The sequence below is a fragment of the Genypterus blacodes genome, unplaced genomic scaffold (assembly GCF_046128005.1).
Source record: "Genypterus blacodes isolate CSIRO-AG114 ecotype Tasmania unplaced genomic scaffold, CSIRO-AGI_Gbla_v1 ptg000214l_1, whole genome shotgun sequence".
Classification (NCBI taxonomy): domain Eukaryota; kingdom Metazoa; phylum Chordata; class Actinopteri; order Ophidiiformes; family Ophidiidae; genus Genypterus; species Genypterus blacodes.
This window is the reverse complement of record NW_027467013.1, coordinates 927965-944728: the sequence shown is the minus strand read 5'-3', so window position 1 is coordinate 944728 and position 16764 is coordinate 927965. Positions and strand designations below refer to the sequence as shown.

The window sequence follows — 16764 nt, the reverse complement described above, 5'->3', positions numbered from 1 at the left end:
AAATGCGAATATGGCTTGTAAATGTCTTGTGCGCAGTCCATCTCTAAGTATGTGAGGTGTGAGGCCAGATTTCCATCGCCTGAATCAGTTTTTTTGGCAGTATAATCAAGGTTTTAAGTTCCATGTCAACATACTGAGCATCTCCATGCAAATATGTGTCTTTGTATGAATAAACACAGAGATTACCTCCCTTCACTGAGAGCAAATGGTGCGGAAAGTCTTGACACAGAAGCTGATTAAACCTTGAACGAGAGCCTGGGAGGCCCCAACAGATGTTCAGTTCAATCACGGCACGTTTTGCTTTTTTTCTTAGCCAGAATCACCTGTCAGCCTCCTGACAATGCACTGTTTGTGTGCAAAGCTGGCACATTGTGGCCAGAGTAGAGGACTGGAAGATCATGTCATAAAGGTCAAGATCTACTGTCACTGAGCACCCAGCTGCTCTGCCTTTGTAAACTCTTAAGCTCCTGACAAGTCTAGGAACGTATTTTGTTTATCACGCTGAAACTGCATGATAATATGATTTTAATACCCGGCTTTGGAGGTGATTACTGTTCTATTCTTTAAGGATACGGAACTGTGATTGGCCTGCTTGCTCTTTGTGAAATGGCATAAGCTTTTGCGTAGTCTGTCTGAGAATGTCATTGGAACGTTTGTCCCAATGAAAGCATGGTGGAAACTTCTCAGCACTCACATCTGAGCAAGCCAAACCAGTCAGTCTCTACCAATTTATGTCCCTACATGACAAGGAGGACTTCCAGTGATGTTCAGGAAGTAAAAGGGGACGAAGAGGAAACATATAAATATATACAGTGACAAAAAACTAGTTTAAGAGTTGAATAAATCCAACATAGGCATCCAGAAGAAAGATGTTAAAGTCATCATGGTTTGTGAAACAAGGACAGCTTTAGCTGAAAGGGGAGCCATAACAATAAAAGCTCCGACTCCATATAGTTTCCACTGGCCTGCGAGAGAGCGAGGCCGGATCAGATTTGAGCACATACACTACATGCCACTCTTGGTGAGGCCATTTTTCAAATGTGGTCTCACTTCCCCCCAAAGCACCTGCCCAGGGCCAGATTTCCATGGGAGATTTTCCATCCTGAATGTGGAAAATATGAGGGAGTGAACGTCCTGCACCGCGTGGCAGGAGATAACCCTTACTGTCACAACATAGGAGGCAGAATGAGCCAATAAAACACATGGAGCTTTCACCCGATTCTGGCTACAGCATAGGTGGACGTAAACAAAAGGAACACCCCGCCCATGCAGAGCTAACAACGATGACCACGCCTGAGCCAAAAGGAAGGACTGCAAAGACAAACAAATACAACAAAGAAAACACAAGTGGGAGGGAAACTAATGCTGGTGGACAGATAACACTAAATGGGCCGATGTTACTGCCTCTTCAGGAACTTTCCTTTTTACCAAATTTGGTATGGGAATAATAGTCCCTGAAGCATTTTAGCTCATATCCCAGGGTAGGAAGGTACGAGATGGAAGTTAACGATCCCCCAGAAAAATCCTCAGATGATCTCACCATGTATGTAGGGTGTGTGTCTATACGGTGCCTTTCAGACGTCGCTTTCACGTGTGGAACTTTAATCAACAAGCCTGTGGTGTGTAACTAATATGTTATGTGTGTGAAACTCACCTCAAAGTCCTCCAATGGGAACTGTAGCATGTCTCTGAGGACATCGCTGAGGATCTGGGTTTTCCTCTGCACCAGCACATTTTCATAGTCCAGCGGCTCGATCACCTTGGGTTTCACCTGGAGAGAAGAGACAAAATCGTCAGTACTGGCTCACCTGTGGTATGAACACACACATACACTAGAGTCCAATACAGAGTGTAGAGAGCATGACATTTAAAACACACAGTCATGTCGCAGGAGAGGAAACTGGGTTTAAATAGGCTTCAAGCTGTAGCATATTTTGGATGCACATCAACCTCTGCAAATGGACACAAACTGGACCATCCCTAAAATGATGAAATCTAAAAACTGATCAGGGTCAGAGCCGACATAAGGGCTAGAAACCTCATACATGTATACATATTTTTAGTCCATACATATGATGGTATCGAGCCAGATGCACACACAGAGGCTCTGTGCTGTCGCCTCCACCTACACGGACACAGGCTGCCTGTTAGATAAACGTTGGGCTTTGACGTCTGCAACTGCCCAGAGAGAAACACATCTGCTAGCACTGGGAGGGTTTTGATGATGTTATCTTCTGTGACAGATAATTCACATGACGTGTCAAGTGAATGAGGACAAGGAACCATGCTATACTTCAGCTATGGACTATACAGTTTTCCTACACATATAAACCACTCATCCCTCATCTCCAAGTGTACATACTGTGAAACTCTATGTCCTGAAATTGACAATGTGGTTGTGCAGAATGATTGAAGAGTCTTCCAGAATAGGAGCTTATTGTCATGAACAGATGTGGCTATGCTATGAGATGGTGATTAAAGATTCATGGTACATCAAAGCACTGTCTGCATATTGTTGTTGAGCGCACTGACCCAGTAAACTTTACTTGCCATGGCTTGAGAGTGCTTCCACACCGCAAACATGCAGCAACCATGAGATACTTTCATGGAGAGCAGTCTCTCAACATTTCAAGCTGATGGGACGGGGCGATCTCGAGCTCAAGTGTGTGCGAATCTAAAATCGAGGGAGATATATAAGCGCGAAATGACTGATGACACAACGGCACAATTGAGGGCTGAGCGACAGCGCCTCCACATCTGGGACTGATAATACCAGTATGATCTCAGAGGGGGGAGGCTTGGAAATACATGTTGCTAGCAACCTCGTTAATAACAAAGCACCTCGCGCTGTGGACAGAGGGGCCGAGACCTTGTGTCTGTTTCAAGGACGAGGAGGCAAGCAGACTGGAGAAGGTGCCACCGTGTCTGCCAGCTAAAGCGGGTTGGGGCATTATCGGGCTTTCATAAGGCGAGCAATGACTTATCTGGACACAAGTTCCACTTCAAAGGCCTCACACTGAGGTGTCTGCCATGGGGAGGAGGAGAGGAAAAGGGGGGGAAAGGGAGAGAGAAAAATGTGGGGAGTTAATGCATGCAGATGGGACAGATAAGAAAGGGAGGACGATTTTAAGATTCGGATAAACTGTGTGTATGCGTGTCCCACTCAGATGAGCTCCACGTCTCTACACACTATCCAATCTCACAAAAACACCTGTAATGCATCGAGATCACACTTACTGTACTGGAACTATGACCAACGCCCGGTAAAAATTTACTGAAAATGACACGTAATGCAGTGGATTACCACACACTCAAGGTTTAGGTCAGAGGTGAGGGGAGTCAATGTTGACCTCTCAGCCACCCACACAGCAATGGATGAGCCCTGCATTTTTATAACTCCACCACATCGCTAACACCAACAAACCCTCTGCTTCCCCTTCAGCTGCTGCACTCAAAAACACAGCAATTAAAAGGTTTTACCAACCCTGATGTTTATCCGCTAAAAAACATCAGACCTCATTAAGAGCAAAGGTGTCCTGGGACAAATTCCAAAAAACCCACTCTGTCGCCGCCGACTATAATCTGCTCTATTGTCCCACTCCACATCCTCCCACTGTCCACAGCGGTCTTGCCCTCCTCTACATGCTTATGTTAGGGGCCAGAGCAGGCCGACCACACAGTACACTCAGCACTTGGTGAGAAAATGACCATTCATAAACACAAACCCAGTCATTCCCTCTGCCCACAGTGCTGAGTGACCACAGTTAAGACCAAGTTCTGTGATGCTGCCCGACATTAAATGCTTCCCGGAGATTAAAAACATTTGTCAATTCTTTGCTTTGAAAACTTGTACTAATTTCCCAGCCGGAGTCATTATGGAAACATTGTAACCCGGTCGCTTTTTGTCTAATATTGCTTCAGAACACAATCAAAGAGTGTAATAAAAACAAACATGTCATGTCATCTGTTTTGCTGCGACTCCCTTCCTTCTATCACTGCATCCTCTCACAGACTGAACAGTGCCGATTAGCGCTTTTACTGACGGATACATTAAAATGCTTTGCTTCTGATTGTTCACAGAGCTCTATACAGCAAACGACACGTTGCACAGACTTATCCCTGCATTTAAGGTGGACTTTTGAGCCAAATAAAATATTTTATTAGCGAAAGGAAAGTTTAAAGATTCAAAAGGAACTAGGTGATACAGCACTACGAAAGGTCCAATGTTCCTTGGCACTGCTGCTGACATTGCACTTTTTAAATGTGAGTTGGAACTGTGTGGTGTATAATGACACAGCTTTAAAGTGTCAGGATAGATGCTCCTATGACACCTGCTTTAGGAGTTTGAGTAACCACTACCTTAACATTATTCACACGTACATGTAGATCAGAGAATAGTTGACAAAGCAAACTGAATATTCTAGTATGAACCATAAATAGTCGGTCCTGACTGACTTACCAGCACCTGTGGCACAGAGTCTACCTCCGCCTCAGCTGCAGCCAAGCTTTTGTACTGCTGCGGAGATTCAATGACCAGCTCCTTCTTTGGAGCTTTACTAGCCCTTCCCTGCATGGTCAGTCGCTGTAGTATGATATCCCCTCGTTAGAACCCAAAGCGAAATGGCCAGCCAGCATATCCAATGTGGTAAAAGAAAAAGTCCTTGTGCGGGAAAAAGTTAGGGAAGTGTGTCCTTTCTCTTTACAGAATCACACACACTCACACACTCCCTCCTCAAACAGCTCTGTCTCCCAGCACACAGGACTCACACCCAGGCTGGAGAGACAGCCCCTCCTACACTCAGCTGTGCAGCCTGGGGAGTAAAACACACACACAGTCAACTCACACACGCACGCACGCACACATACACTTAAGCTATCTGACCCAGAGCCATTCACCTGCACGGTGACACAGGGTTGACAAAAGGCAAACAAAAGATACACATTCCACAATTATTACCGTCCGTGCGGGGACTGCCCACGCCTTTTGTGGGACAGCTGAAACAAGAGACAGCTTCAGTTTCAACAAGAGGAGACAACAATAGGACAACTGCATTCCGTGCGTGTGGAGCCAGATCTAAGAAAGATGAAATAAAGAAAGATGACGTAATGTATGTTCACATTCACTGGCCAGTCAGAAGCAGCAATATAGTTTAGATTTAGATCTGGTCTAGATGAGCAACTGTTGACGTGGTCCCACACTATGACAGCAAGACAAAATAACACACTCACTGTTTAGTCACTGCATTTTTCAACGCCGCTGTTTCCGCTGTATGACTGTCAAATCTGAGATAACACTATTTGTAATCACTGAGAGATTAGAGACGGCTTCTGTTTGCACCAGTCGCCGACGTTGATTCAACTGCTTAAGGGGCATTCCAACATGACGCAGACCCACCTTGGTGTAGCCCACAGCAGGGGAGGGTGTTGTCTTTTAGCGCCTGAAACTCAGTGTTTCAGCTGCCCCCCTCCCACAGTCACCTGCTCCCTGGGGACCCACATACAGTGTCCATTGAATCCCAGCAACATTGACAGAACACTTAGGTTGTCACCCTAATTGTGTACAAATCAATTGCCAAAGCAGAACTGTCACAATCAGTAAAATTGCTAACAAGCTACAAATGCTGTCAGATCTGGTCAATTGCTATGAAGTCACACAGAAATGTTGCTCTTCTTTTACGGTGTTGTACGAATACGGCCATATAATTGTAATTTCAGGGTAAATAGCATACCACTATATAGCAGTTACCATAGAAACGTACAGCTCGCCTTATGTCGGACCACAGGCGGGAAAAAATAAAGCCCAGCAGCAGCAACAAGCTAGTTGAAAACAGTTAGCAGCAGCAATTCAAATGTACATTATTGGGCCTGAAAACAACGTGCAAAAAATTGGGGAAATATGGTCCTTAGAGGTATAACTTACCTAACAAGACAGAATGAGAAAACATATTTGGGTGGTTGGGTGTAGTTTCTCAGTTTTGATTGAGGCTAATCATTTCCACAGTTTTGAGCTAAGCTAGACTAAACACATCTGGTTGTATCGTTGTACTGAAGGAAACAAAATGTCTGTTTTTTAAGGCATATTCTCCTGCTGTTGGCATTCACAATTATATGTTTCTATGGTAGCCGAGTTGTTGAGTTATGACGTTTTAGGGTTGTGTCATGAAAATACCAAGTACACCTGTTTCCTGTTAATCGGAAGAGCACATGTAAGTTAATGACACACAGATATAGATGATGTGCTAAGTTTTGGTGGGGAATATATTCAAATACATGCTGCTTGCATTTGTTAGCAATTGCTTGCCAAAAATAACTTGCTTTTACTCCAAATTGTATTTTCAAAACCTTTTAGAAGTGGGAGCTTACGGGGGAGCACATGAAGGCAGCATTAGCTAATCTCCAACATCATGACATGTTCCATAATGGAGTGAATTACACATCTTTGTGTTACTGGAGGCACACACGTCTGTCCTCTGTGGGTTATAGGCTCACACACACACGCGCACGCACACACAGCTGTCACACACTCTTCCTGTCTCAGATAAGTGCCGTCTTCCCTGTCACTTTGCTTCCACACACGCTGACGAATAACAAGCATTGAATTGTTTAAAGAGAGAATATTATCTTTGGGAATAGCAGTCGGGGTTTTCGGAGCTTGACAAGATTCACGTATTAGCAGGTTTTCCACATATGTCACTGGATGTTTATCATAACAGCAGTGATTGCTGCTGAAATGTTCTCTGTAGATAGTCGAGCTAATTTCTGTGTTACTCTTCCTCCTACTTGACCACAATCCATGGACCAACATGATCAGACATTTTCATTAAAACACTGCATTGTTTACAACACTACACACTCTGATTTATGACATATTTAATTGCAATTGCTTCACTGAAAGTTCTGACATTCCGACTAACCTAACCCTTCCGATAAAACAATAGAAACAGCAAATGAGAATGGAATTTTGAGGAACAGCTCTTTACGTTCAGCTGCACCAAAGCGTGCTGGCTGGACCGATGAAGCTTTAGCATGTTTCCTTTATGTTTAGGTGTGGGTTGAATTGCACATGGAGAACAATGCTACACGGTGATTGCTCAGGCCTAATGTGTTTGTACAAAGATAGGCTTCCTCTCCTGGGCAGAGTCTATCTCTAGCAATAAGAGATAACTTCAAAGCAACTTCCTCTCCGCACTGCAGACCCACTGCTGTATTCCCAGATGACTGACAAATAGTTTGGTATGTAGTGAAATTTGGTGCGGAAAACTGTCTCTCCTCAATCATTTCACTGAAACCAATATAAATGAATTTCTTTGGGGCACACTGGCATTTGGCCCATGCAACAATCCCCACTGAGCTTTTTTTCTGGTGTTCACAAAAAGTGTTCCAGCAGACTGTATAATGTTATTTTGCAAAAATGGACTCTGTGCCCTCTCAACCAAGAGGAACTTACTTTTTTGGGGCGATTTTGAGACATTCATTAAAAGCGTCTAGTCCTGTCATCTGGAGCAATTCAAGATTTCTTTGGCTTATGATTTTGTGTCAACACTCACTATGTTAACATGTACCTTAAAACTTTGATTAAACTCAAATTAAGGCAATAAATTATGTAAACATAATGCAACTGAAATCATCATGAATCTAAGTGTACTTGCTCCGGGTTACAGATTATACAGTTAGAATCAATTTATTCAGGCATGTAAACTTTATAATCGCAGTAAGCCATCTCGTCACCAGCTCAAGGGCTCGACTCTCCTCATACTTTGATTACGCAACTTGTCATGTATATTGGAAAATGCATTACTCACATTTTGGCCTTAATTGCAGTGCAGACATTTAATGGAATTACTGAACACATGCACACGAATGCAGTGTCAACACCTATTTGTAAAATATATGAACCCATCCAAATCTTTATGCTGCATCTTCTTATGTAATAAGTCAACAGAACATATGATTACACTTACATCTTTATTATTGAATTATGTGTCCTGCTGCCAGGTTCAATTAGCATAGTATAGAGCAGATAAAGTCCCGTTAGATGATATGAGCACAGACGCAGTGACAACCAGGCTCATACAGGGTGGCAATTGTCTAAACCGGTCCAGGTTAGCATCCATCAAGTTTGGATTCTAAGCCTGGACAGAACTGAGCTGTACAGTTACATAATGAGGGCTTGATGCAATCACCCAGCCTTCCCTGTGAAGGATCCACAGCAAAAACAGGGTGTAACCTGCAAAATAACAAAAACACAGCCCACCCTGCAGCTCCCCTCTACTGCAGCAGGACCCAAGACCCAGCAGCTTGTTTTCACTCCGCCTGACGCACCATGATCAAATGAGATTTCAGCATTTAGGTAAGACAACATCAGGTCTGCTCTCTCTGTTAACATGACTGCGGGAGTAGAGAATGAAAATGGGCAACAGTCTTTGTAGTTACTATACTGTTGAATGTTACATCATTCTTCCAATATTCAAGTCTGAGACAAATTGGAAAAGGAACGCTACAAAACCGCTTTATTGATCAACGCAAGGCTCAAATGTTATACTCAGGTACGTGAGTCGAAGTGTTGAATATGAATGCTACCCTGCAGTCTGTGGGAAAATCTTGCGGCTGTTGCCACAATGTCTTCAAGTACACAAGCCTAAGTGCTGGAGATAATGGATCCATGCAGTGTTATGTGATGTCCGGAACCCTCCCAGGAGTAACTTCAGGAGGGCTGAAACATCTCAAAAGTAGGAAACAATCACCAGGGGAAACAATGCAGTGGCCGAGCCAGGTATGTTGTTGTTTTACTGTAAGTCCATTAGGCTAAAACACGCCGGCCTTCATATTGAGCACGTCATGACATAATCTTTGTTAAGACGAAGAGGTCACATGCGATTGCTACGTTCAGCTCTGGACAAATTATAAGTTCTGTTATGTTTTCCAGAAATAAACTAATATCCCTTTTTCATTTACAGGAAACGTTCCAGCAAACCATAATAAATGTAGAGTAGAGGCCGGTAAAATGTTCGGCTCTGTTCCTGCTGCTGTGGTTGCCCAGAGCAGAAACAAGGTGGCGTATCAAAAGCACCAGATTAAATCAACTTTATGTAAATTATATGTGTGAGATCTCTTCGCCAAGGAGAAAGGAAAGCATTATTCATGTAATTTAATCTATTTAACAGAATTAGATTGTGAGTTTTGGTGATGGCATGCAGGCCGGTGAGGTATTTTATTTCCTGAAGTTCCAAACTTATAAACATGGCATAATCAACTCATTAGGCACGGTTCATTGCAAGAGAAAACACGGCAGGTCTAAGTGGAGGCATTACTCCCAAAACATGATCCGATAAAAGGCGCTTTTATCTTCTGCCCAAAATGACGTCACCGCTTTCTCTTTCTTTCTTCCCCCTGCAACAACATTCCATTGATAAGATGAGTTACAGTGTTGCTGTTGGCCTCAAACGTCTCACGGAATACAGGAAGGAAGCCGATCTTTAATGAAAGGAACGAATGGCAAAACACTAACAGTGAAACGCGCATCAGCGTTTCTTGAGTTTGTATAGAGGAGAAGACTGAAATATGACACTTTTGAATTACAACTGTGTACAAACTGGTGTATTACCTCCAAACAAAGACTTTTATTTTGGAGGTTAAATCACCTCCCGAGGATGAGATGGATGCGTGTACCCATTAGGAAGGAAAAGGCTGTACGGGTGTAATCAGCGAGTGAAACAACAGCACAGTAAAACTCCCGCAACAGGTCGTTTAATTACTCCCTCCATGCCTGCAGACTACAGATGACAATCCCATAAACAGCTTCGTCTGATGGTTACTGTGCGCGCCAGTGAGAGCGTGTGACCTTTAACATCATCATCTCTGCACTGAGTTTCCAGAGATAATGACCTGCTGCAATCACGAGGAATTAAAAGGGCAAACATAATGGCTTCTGTCTTTAAATAATCAGGATTTAAAAAAAGGTAGGAATCATGATGGGAAATATAACAGATAGAGAACTAGACATGTACTTTTGGTAGAATGTGTCATTGCCTGCTCAACTTTAGCAGCAAGTTGTGGCAAAACGTCAAGAAAATAACTAAGATTGAACTATTATCTGACTTGGACCAGGCAGTCTATGCGTAAAATTGTGTGATAATTGAGTTAAAACTGTAGGAGGAAAACAGTTCTGGTTGGGCACAAATGGGCGTGGCATTTATGAACGAATGTGGTCAAAATGAATCCAGACACAAATGTTTGCTTTCCTGACTCATGGTTCAAAAGTTCAGTGGTTATTACAGCGCCACCATCAGGTTGAGCCTGTAACCACCTCATCCACTGGTAACTTGTGGACATCATTTTACAAAGACAGACACTTTCCAGAGACCGATATGCAGAGTGACACATGTCTGTCAAGCAAACTGTGCCCGCTGGTCACTTTGATTAACAAAAGAGCTAAATGCTGACGGAGGTTTAATTAACCCTGTTTGGATGCTAATAAGGAAGTCTAGCCAAGAATTAATTCACTGCCCTCAACCGAAAAACCCCCCGTCACTCTGCTCTACGCTGTGATCCTGATGACTTTCAAGACACAGCAATGGTAAGGAGACAACACACACAAACACACACTGCAGTGAGTAAACACAAACAAGAAGGGCAAGCTGGTACAGAGCAGCAGAAGCTCTGCCAAGACCGCTGGGTTACAGATGCAGAGAGCAGTGATTGATCTGAAGTAGACACAGAGCTCACTGTACACACCCCACAGACACAACCACACACACACACAAACACATACATACACAACCACAACCCATCCTAAAGAGGCTTTAACCCATGCAGTGCTTAGCAAGAGGTAAGATCAAACCCTCCTACTGCCCTACATTTCACACTGAGCGCTCATATCAAACACACACTGAACGCTGTGGAGATACTACAGGATTAAACTAAAGGCTCTGTGACCATAGTTTGGTGACTAAACTAATGGGTACTGTAATAAAACATTCTAATATTACAAATGTTTTCATCATTAATCAGCTTCCTGGGAGCATTTTGCTTTATTAAAAAGAAATTTCAGATCTAGAAACAAACTTTTATGAGAAATTCAATTGAATCTTGGACTTTGTTAGAACACATAGAGAGCAAACATGCACAGCGGTATCTGCCTGTGTGTTATACAGCATCATGATGACAAACGCACACTTGCTCACACACCTTAAGCACCCGTGGTGTCGGCAATACGCGCGACTCTCTCCGACTCAGTGCTCGCTCGGCTTCAGTCGACCCCACGGGCTCCCTCGCCCCTTTACAGATGGAGCCACTACAGTTCCTCTCTATGACAGTACGCAGCCCTTCAAACACAACTGTGCTGGTGGTGCACCCCATCACTCCGGGTCCAGAACAGGCATTCAGTCAGGAAAGCCTGTCAGTGACCCAGTTTCCTTCATCGGCTGCTGCCCCAGCCTGATCCATGCTCCAGCTGTGACCTGCAAATCCACAGCTTCTGACCAGAGCGAGAGAGAGAGAGAGAGATGGAGAGGGAGCGGCAGTGTCCAGGAAAAAATGATCCGGAGAAAGCGGATAGCTGCAGGGTGAATCTATAGACGCGCCGCAGAGACGAGTAGAGACTGTGAAGCCCCTGTTGCCCCGGTACTGTGTTGGTTTCGAATACCTCAGTCAGCAGAGATAGAGTGAGTGACTTAGTGAGAGGTAGAGCAGGGAAGGAGGGATGGGGGGATGAAGGATGCTGCGTGAGCTCCGCTGCAGCTTCAGCCAATCCCGAGCTTCAGTGTAACACAAGCTCGTATGTGCATCTGTCTCATCTCATCCCTTCACTCGCATGCTCATCCTCAGCCTCCATCTGTGTTCCCTTCATTCTTCTCAGGCATCTTTCTTTCTTTCATTCATTCTTTCCATATTGCACGGCTTTGACTAGAGACGGGAGATTGCCTTTTTTCTTTTTTTTTCTCTGTAAAAAGCAAACTGGCAGATGAGGAATTGTGAAATAAATGTGCTATAGTGAAAGTAATCTTCTATCCAGGGAGGGGGGGGGGGAGAGAGAGAGGGAGAGAGAGAGAGAGAGAGATTCTGTGGTCAGGCAAACAGCAATATGGCTGAATGCTTATTTAGTTCAACAGAGAAACCAGGAACCAATGGCAGAACTCATACATGGAATCATCCTAAATCATAAAGCGTGTGATATTTCCGTCACCAGTAGAATATTACAATGGCAACATACTACTAAAGTATATTCAAGGCAACGTTGCATTAAAAACTGTCGAGTCAAACAAGAACAAATGCTCCTAAAAGTCCCATGTTGACTGAACTGTGGTGGAAGTCTAGTGGTCTGACACGAGCCTCAAAGGAATCTCAGTTTACAAAACAAACCAAGAACATGGGAGGATTTACATTTGTAATGCCAAAGACATCAAATAGTTTGTTGTTTTTAAATAAAGATTAGCTGATGTTTGATCACAGGCACTGCCAAGTACACGGACAAAATCGGATCACGCTCGGGCTTTTCAAATGTCACGGAACGTTTCATCCGCTGGCACGGCCTATGAGTGAAATGTCTCAGGGATGTGATCAAAACCAAATACAAGAATGAAAGCAGCATTTTTCCTTTTAGTAGAAATCTTGAAAAGATCCATGTAAAGTCCCTTTTTCTGCAGGATTTGCAGACCCATGTTGCTTGCAAACTCTTTTCAAACTCCTCTAAATCCCTCTAACACCGCCCTGGTACTCCACACATGGATGCTGGCTGTCTGCCTGCTGTGTTTGCTCATTTTTCTTGTCCTGATTTTGAGGAAGTGGAGGGCAGACAAGGAAACAAGACGATTGTCCATCTTGGTTTATTTCTCCCTGTCTCTCTCCTCCCTGCAGCTGCCGGTCGCACACTCAAAGACTCCACAGGCCTCAATGGGAATTGTCCCAAAAAGAAAAAAAATCATATATGTCATAATGTGGCACGCACACACTCTCCACCAACTGAAATACCGCCCGTCTGTCTGGCAGCAGCTGTACACACTTCCACAAAGGTTAATTCTGTAACATCAGCTCGCTTCCTGCCAACTATCAGTCATGAAATTTCCTTTCAGAAATCGATCGGACGGCGAGGCGTTTCCACCTCTCTTTAAACCGAAGCCCGTTAAATGTGCTGAGAGGCAAAAGCATAATCACCGCAAGGACGCACAATAATGTACACGAGCGCACACTCATTACAGAAACACATTACGGCATAGGCTCACATACACACGTGCACACATGGAGAAAGTGAAGTGCCTCCTTACATCATGTGGATGCAATACGGCATAAACGCTGCGTGGCATGCACCGCTGCCCGCCTGCCTGCTGCCCTGTTAATATTTCAGTGGTGCCTGACACACTGAACTACATTGGACTGTGCAATGAGATGAGCTGCAGGGGAAAGCAGCTGAGCCCGACGGTGAGGGGATTCAGGGAAAGAGAGGGAGGAAGAGCGAGAGATGGAAGGAGGGGATTGTGATTATGCCCACTGAGCTGCTAGAAATACACTTCCTCTTTGGTTTATCCCTTTTTTTCCTCGCACTTCTGATCCAGCCTTTATTCCAAAGACGGCTTTGAAGCTTAGGATATAGAATAACAAGAAGCAAGCTGGTGTAAAACCGGTGAAACTGCAAAGTCATAAATCTCTTATTTGAGGGCACGGAGGCGAGTAATGACACATTTCCTCTGTCCTGAACTCTCGGTTTGGATGATGCACATGAATGACTCAGCTGCAGCAGTTGTGTGTCAGTTCAAACATGTTTGTTTTGGAAAACCTTTTATGTCTTTAGAAACAACTAGCTGTCACTTATTACTGACAGTCACGACCACGCGAGCGCCGACATACAGTACATTTGAGTGAGGCCAAACGGGGCGATGACACAAGCCTACATGTAGACACTGTGTAAGGTGCAACAGCTGGTGAACATTAATCACCTGCCTGCAGGACACGGATTCTTCCTCTGCATGCAACGACACGCCTGCAACAATGCAATGGGTCACAGACAAAACTGCTCTTAAGGTATTTCAGCGCATTTCCTAAACCTGGGAAACCCTGATGATGTAATTTTGACATCATAGCAGTGTTGACATGCCCTCAAAACAGGTAAGGGTTGTTTTCTGGTTTCAACGCAGGCCAATGAGAGAAGCAGGTGATGCACTGGATGCTATTATCAGACAGCCACAGGAATAACGGCACGCACAAATGTGTTGCGTTCTAAGTAATCTGAGAAACTGGTAACCAAACTAGAAGATGCAGGTTCTTAATATGAAAAAACCCCAGTTTGATTCAATGGTCTCCCTGCTGGAGGCGACAGGTTTATTCCTCCACTGCGGTGATCAATAATTTAGGTCAGACGCAGGCTTGCTGAGTCATTTGGCAGCACAATCAGAAACAAACGCACACAACAAACGCTGCTAGGAGAGAAAGTATCATTTACATAAGAAACAGCCACATGTTGAGTCGGGCCTGACACACACACACACATACACACTTGACTCTGTAAATCCCCATTCATTGCTGCGTGACATGCAAAACATTCCCCCGCCTCAGACGGGCGTAAAGGACGTACAGTGTGTGTGTGTGTGTGTGTGCTGTATATGTCTGCGGCTGAGTAACCGGGGGTGAGACTCCAGCAGTGCAGGCTGAAGCCACCGGGTCAAGCTTGGGAGTTGGAGCCCTGGGGGAAATGGTTAAAGCGAGTTAGCGTGTGGAAGGACAGAGTGGAGGCTGGAGTGTGAACATCCCCAGTGGAACGGAGAATCCACGCTGCTGAAATGTGCAGCTGCTGCCGGGGAGATAAGAGGCTGCCTGAGACCCAGCTGGGAGGACTGAGCAGAATGGATCACTGCTGCTGCACACACAGGCTTCACTCCTCTCCACTGACTTCCCAGTCATAGTGTTTTATGTTAGGTTCAACCCTCATAATGTACTTCACAACTCAGATTAAAAAGTCTTGCGTACAGTCGTGTACTGCATGTTTAAAGACGGTCATCATACATGTTTAGATCATTTGAAGTGATTCATTTCACTCAACATATTCTTATTATTTGAATTTAAAGAGCTTAAAGTAATATATAATATTGCCTACCAAAGTAAAAAACACTGAATAATGTATAAACATAAATGACCGGCAGTATGGAAATTCTACAACTTATCAAGATTTGTTAATGTAAAGGCCTGAGGAAATGATGTTGTCGGTTTCTACTCTCATAAAAAACATTTCACCTCAGGACACACACACACACACACTTTCCCATCTCAACACTGATGCGATTCCCTCAGAGATATATGAATGTCGGTGTCATCTCGGTGTTCACTGAACCACGGACGCCAGCGATTACAACTCACACTAACCACATCCAACATCTGCTTCGTATGGACGCTGTCGCTGGCCTGCAGTGACCCCACATTTCACCGCGTGTAGCAATTCAGCCATTTCAAGCTGTTTCGAGGAAAGTGGTGGGTGGGGTTCTTGTTAAACACATCAAAGCCGGCGCATGTGGACAGAGAGGGGTCAGCTGGAGTTTCCCCTTTCACACTCGAGTCACGGCAGAGGCACAAGTGTCCCTGCGCGGCTCAGAGTTCAGGGAGAGTCGCCGTCTCCTCTGGGGGAAACTTAATAAGAGGAAGGTCGAGAGCTGCAGCTGGTCACGGCCGTGTCTCCGTGCCCGGGCAGAGGACAACAATGTGGTGGACGACAGTAACATTGCCCCTCCGTGCAGAAGAGCAGGGCAGATAAAACAAGTTGGTTTCCAGCTGGAGCTCTCTAGGGTCTCCAGGGGGGAAGTGGCTGCTTCCTGCTGATGTGTGTATATAACCTGTCATAACAAAAGCCCCCTCGCTGCCCACCGTCCTTCAAAGTCAGGGAAAACTCCTGCACACTAGAGAAATTTTGTGGATACTTGTCAAAAAATAATGATGACCTCATCCAAAATTCACCGCCGCAAACGGAAGAAGAACAGATGAATAGAGTAACCAAAAGCAAAAGTGCAATGTGGGAAAGATGGAAAATGTGATACGTGCTTTTCCTGGATTTAAGATTAACAGGAATTTACTTTTCAAGGATTTCTGATTGCGAATACAGGCTGACCTGTGCTCAGTGTGCACTACGGTGCAGCTCGTGTGTGTGTGTGGGCTACAAAGATAGGCCTGGAATCCCAACAAGTCAAATGCTTCACATTTGAGATGCCAGAGCTACAGTGTACATTACATCCCCCCAAAATACTTCAGACTCGGCACAGCAGCCAACACTCTGAATGATCTGAGCAGGCTGTTAAAGTGCATCTCTACTAGTTTACTTTTCATTTTACTACTTTGTGGATTAAGTTCGAGTCTCTCTTTGACCTGGAGCGGTAAACCAGGTTATCCTGACTCTTTAAAAATGGTACAAGACAAATACAGACACAAGGGGCCACATCCTCTTCCTTTCTCTTGGTATTTTGGGACAGTTTATTTATCCCAGGAGAAGAAAATGACCCATTTTCCTGAGGGGCACCGCTTCCTTTACTTTGTAGTGTTGCCACCGAGCGCTGTGTAAGTATATGTTGGACATAAGACACAGACGTAAACTGAAAGTATGTGGGCACACTCACACCCACACACACAAACACACGCACTGTATCTGAATTCCTAAGTACCATGCTGCTCTGCATCTGCATTGTGGTGCCTGTGGTGGATTAAGTTAATCATTAATAGATGTGTCTTATCAAGCAGTGTGTGCTGCAGCATCAGCAGAGATGCTCTGAAGCACAGCCAAGCCCCCAAGGG

At 44.5% G+C, this 16764-nt stretch overlaps 1 protein-coding gene across 5 annotated transcripts in view; it reads right to left on the bottom strand.

The window, feature by feature from the left end:
- LOC143015940 (dedicator of cytokinesis protein 9-like) overlaps positions 1–16764 on the bottom strand; it is a 60501-nt gene that overhangs the window by 30050 nt on the left and 13687 nt on the right. For 3 of the 5 annotated variants that reach the window (XM_076170107.1, XM_076170109.1, XM_076170110.1), the window contains exon 2: positions 1655–1771. In XM_076170107.1, coding sequence (XP_076026222.1) covers positions 1655–1771 — 117 coding nt within the window. Of the gene's footprint in view, positions 1–1654; positions 1772–4459; positions 4743–16764 lie in introns of those variants that run through there. The other 2 variants (XM_076170108.1, XM_076170111.1) reach the window with 1 other exon arrangement.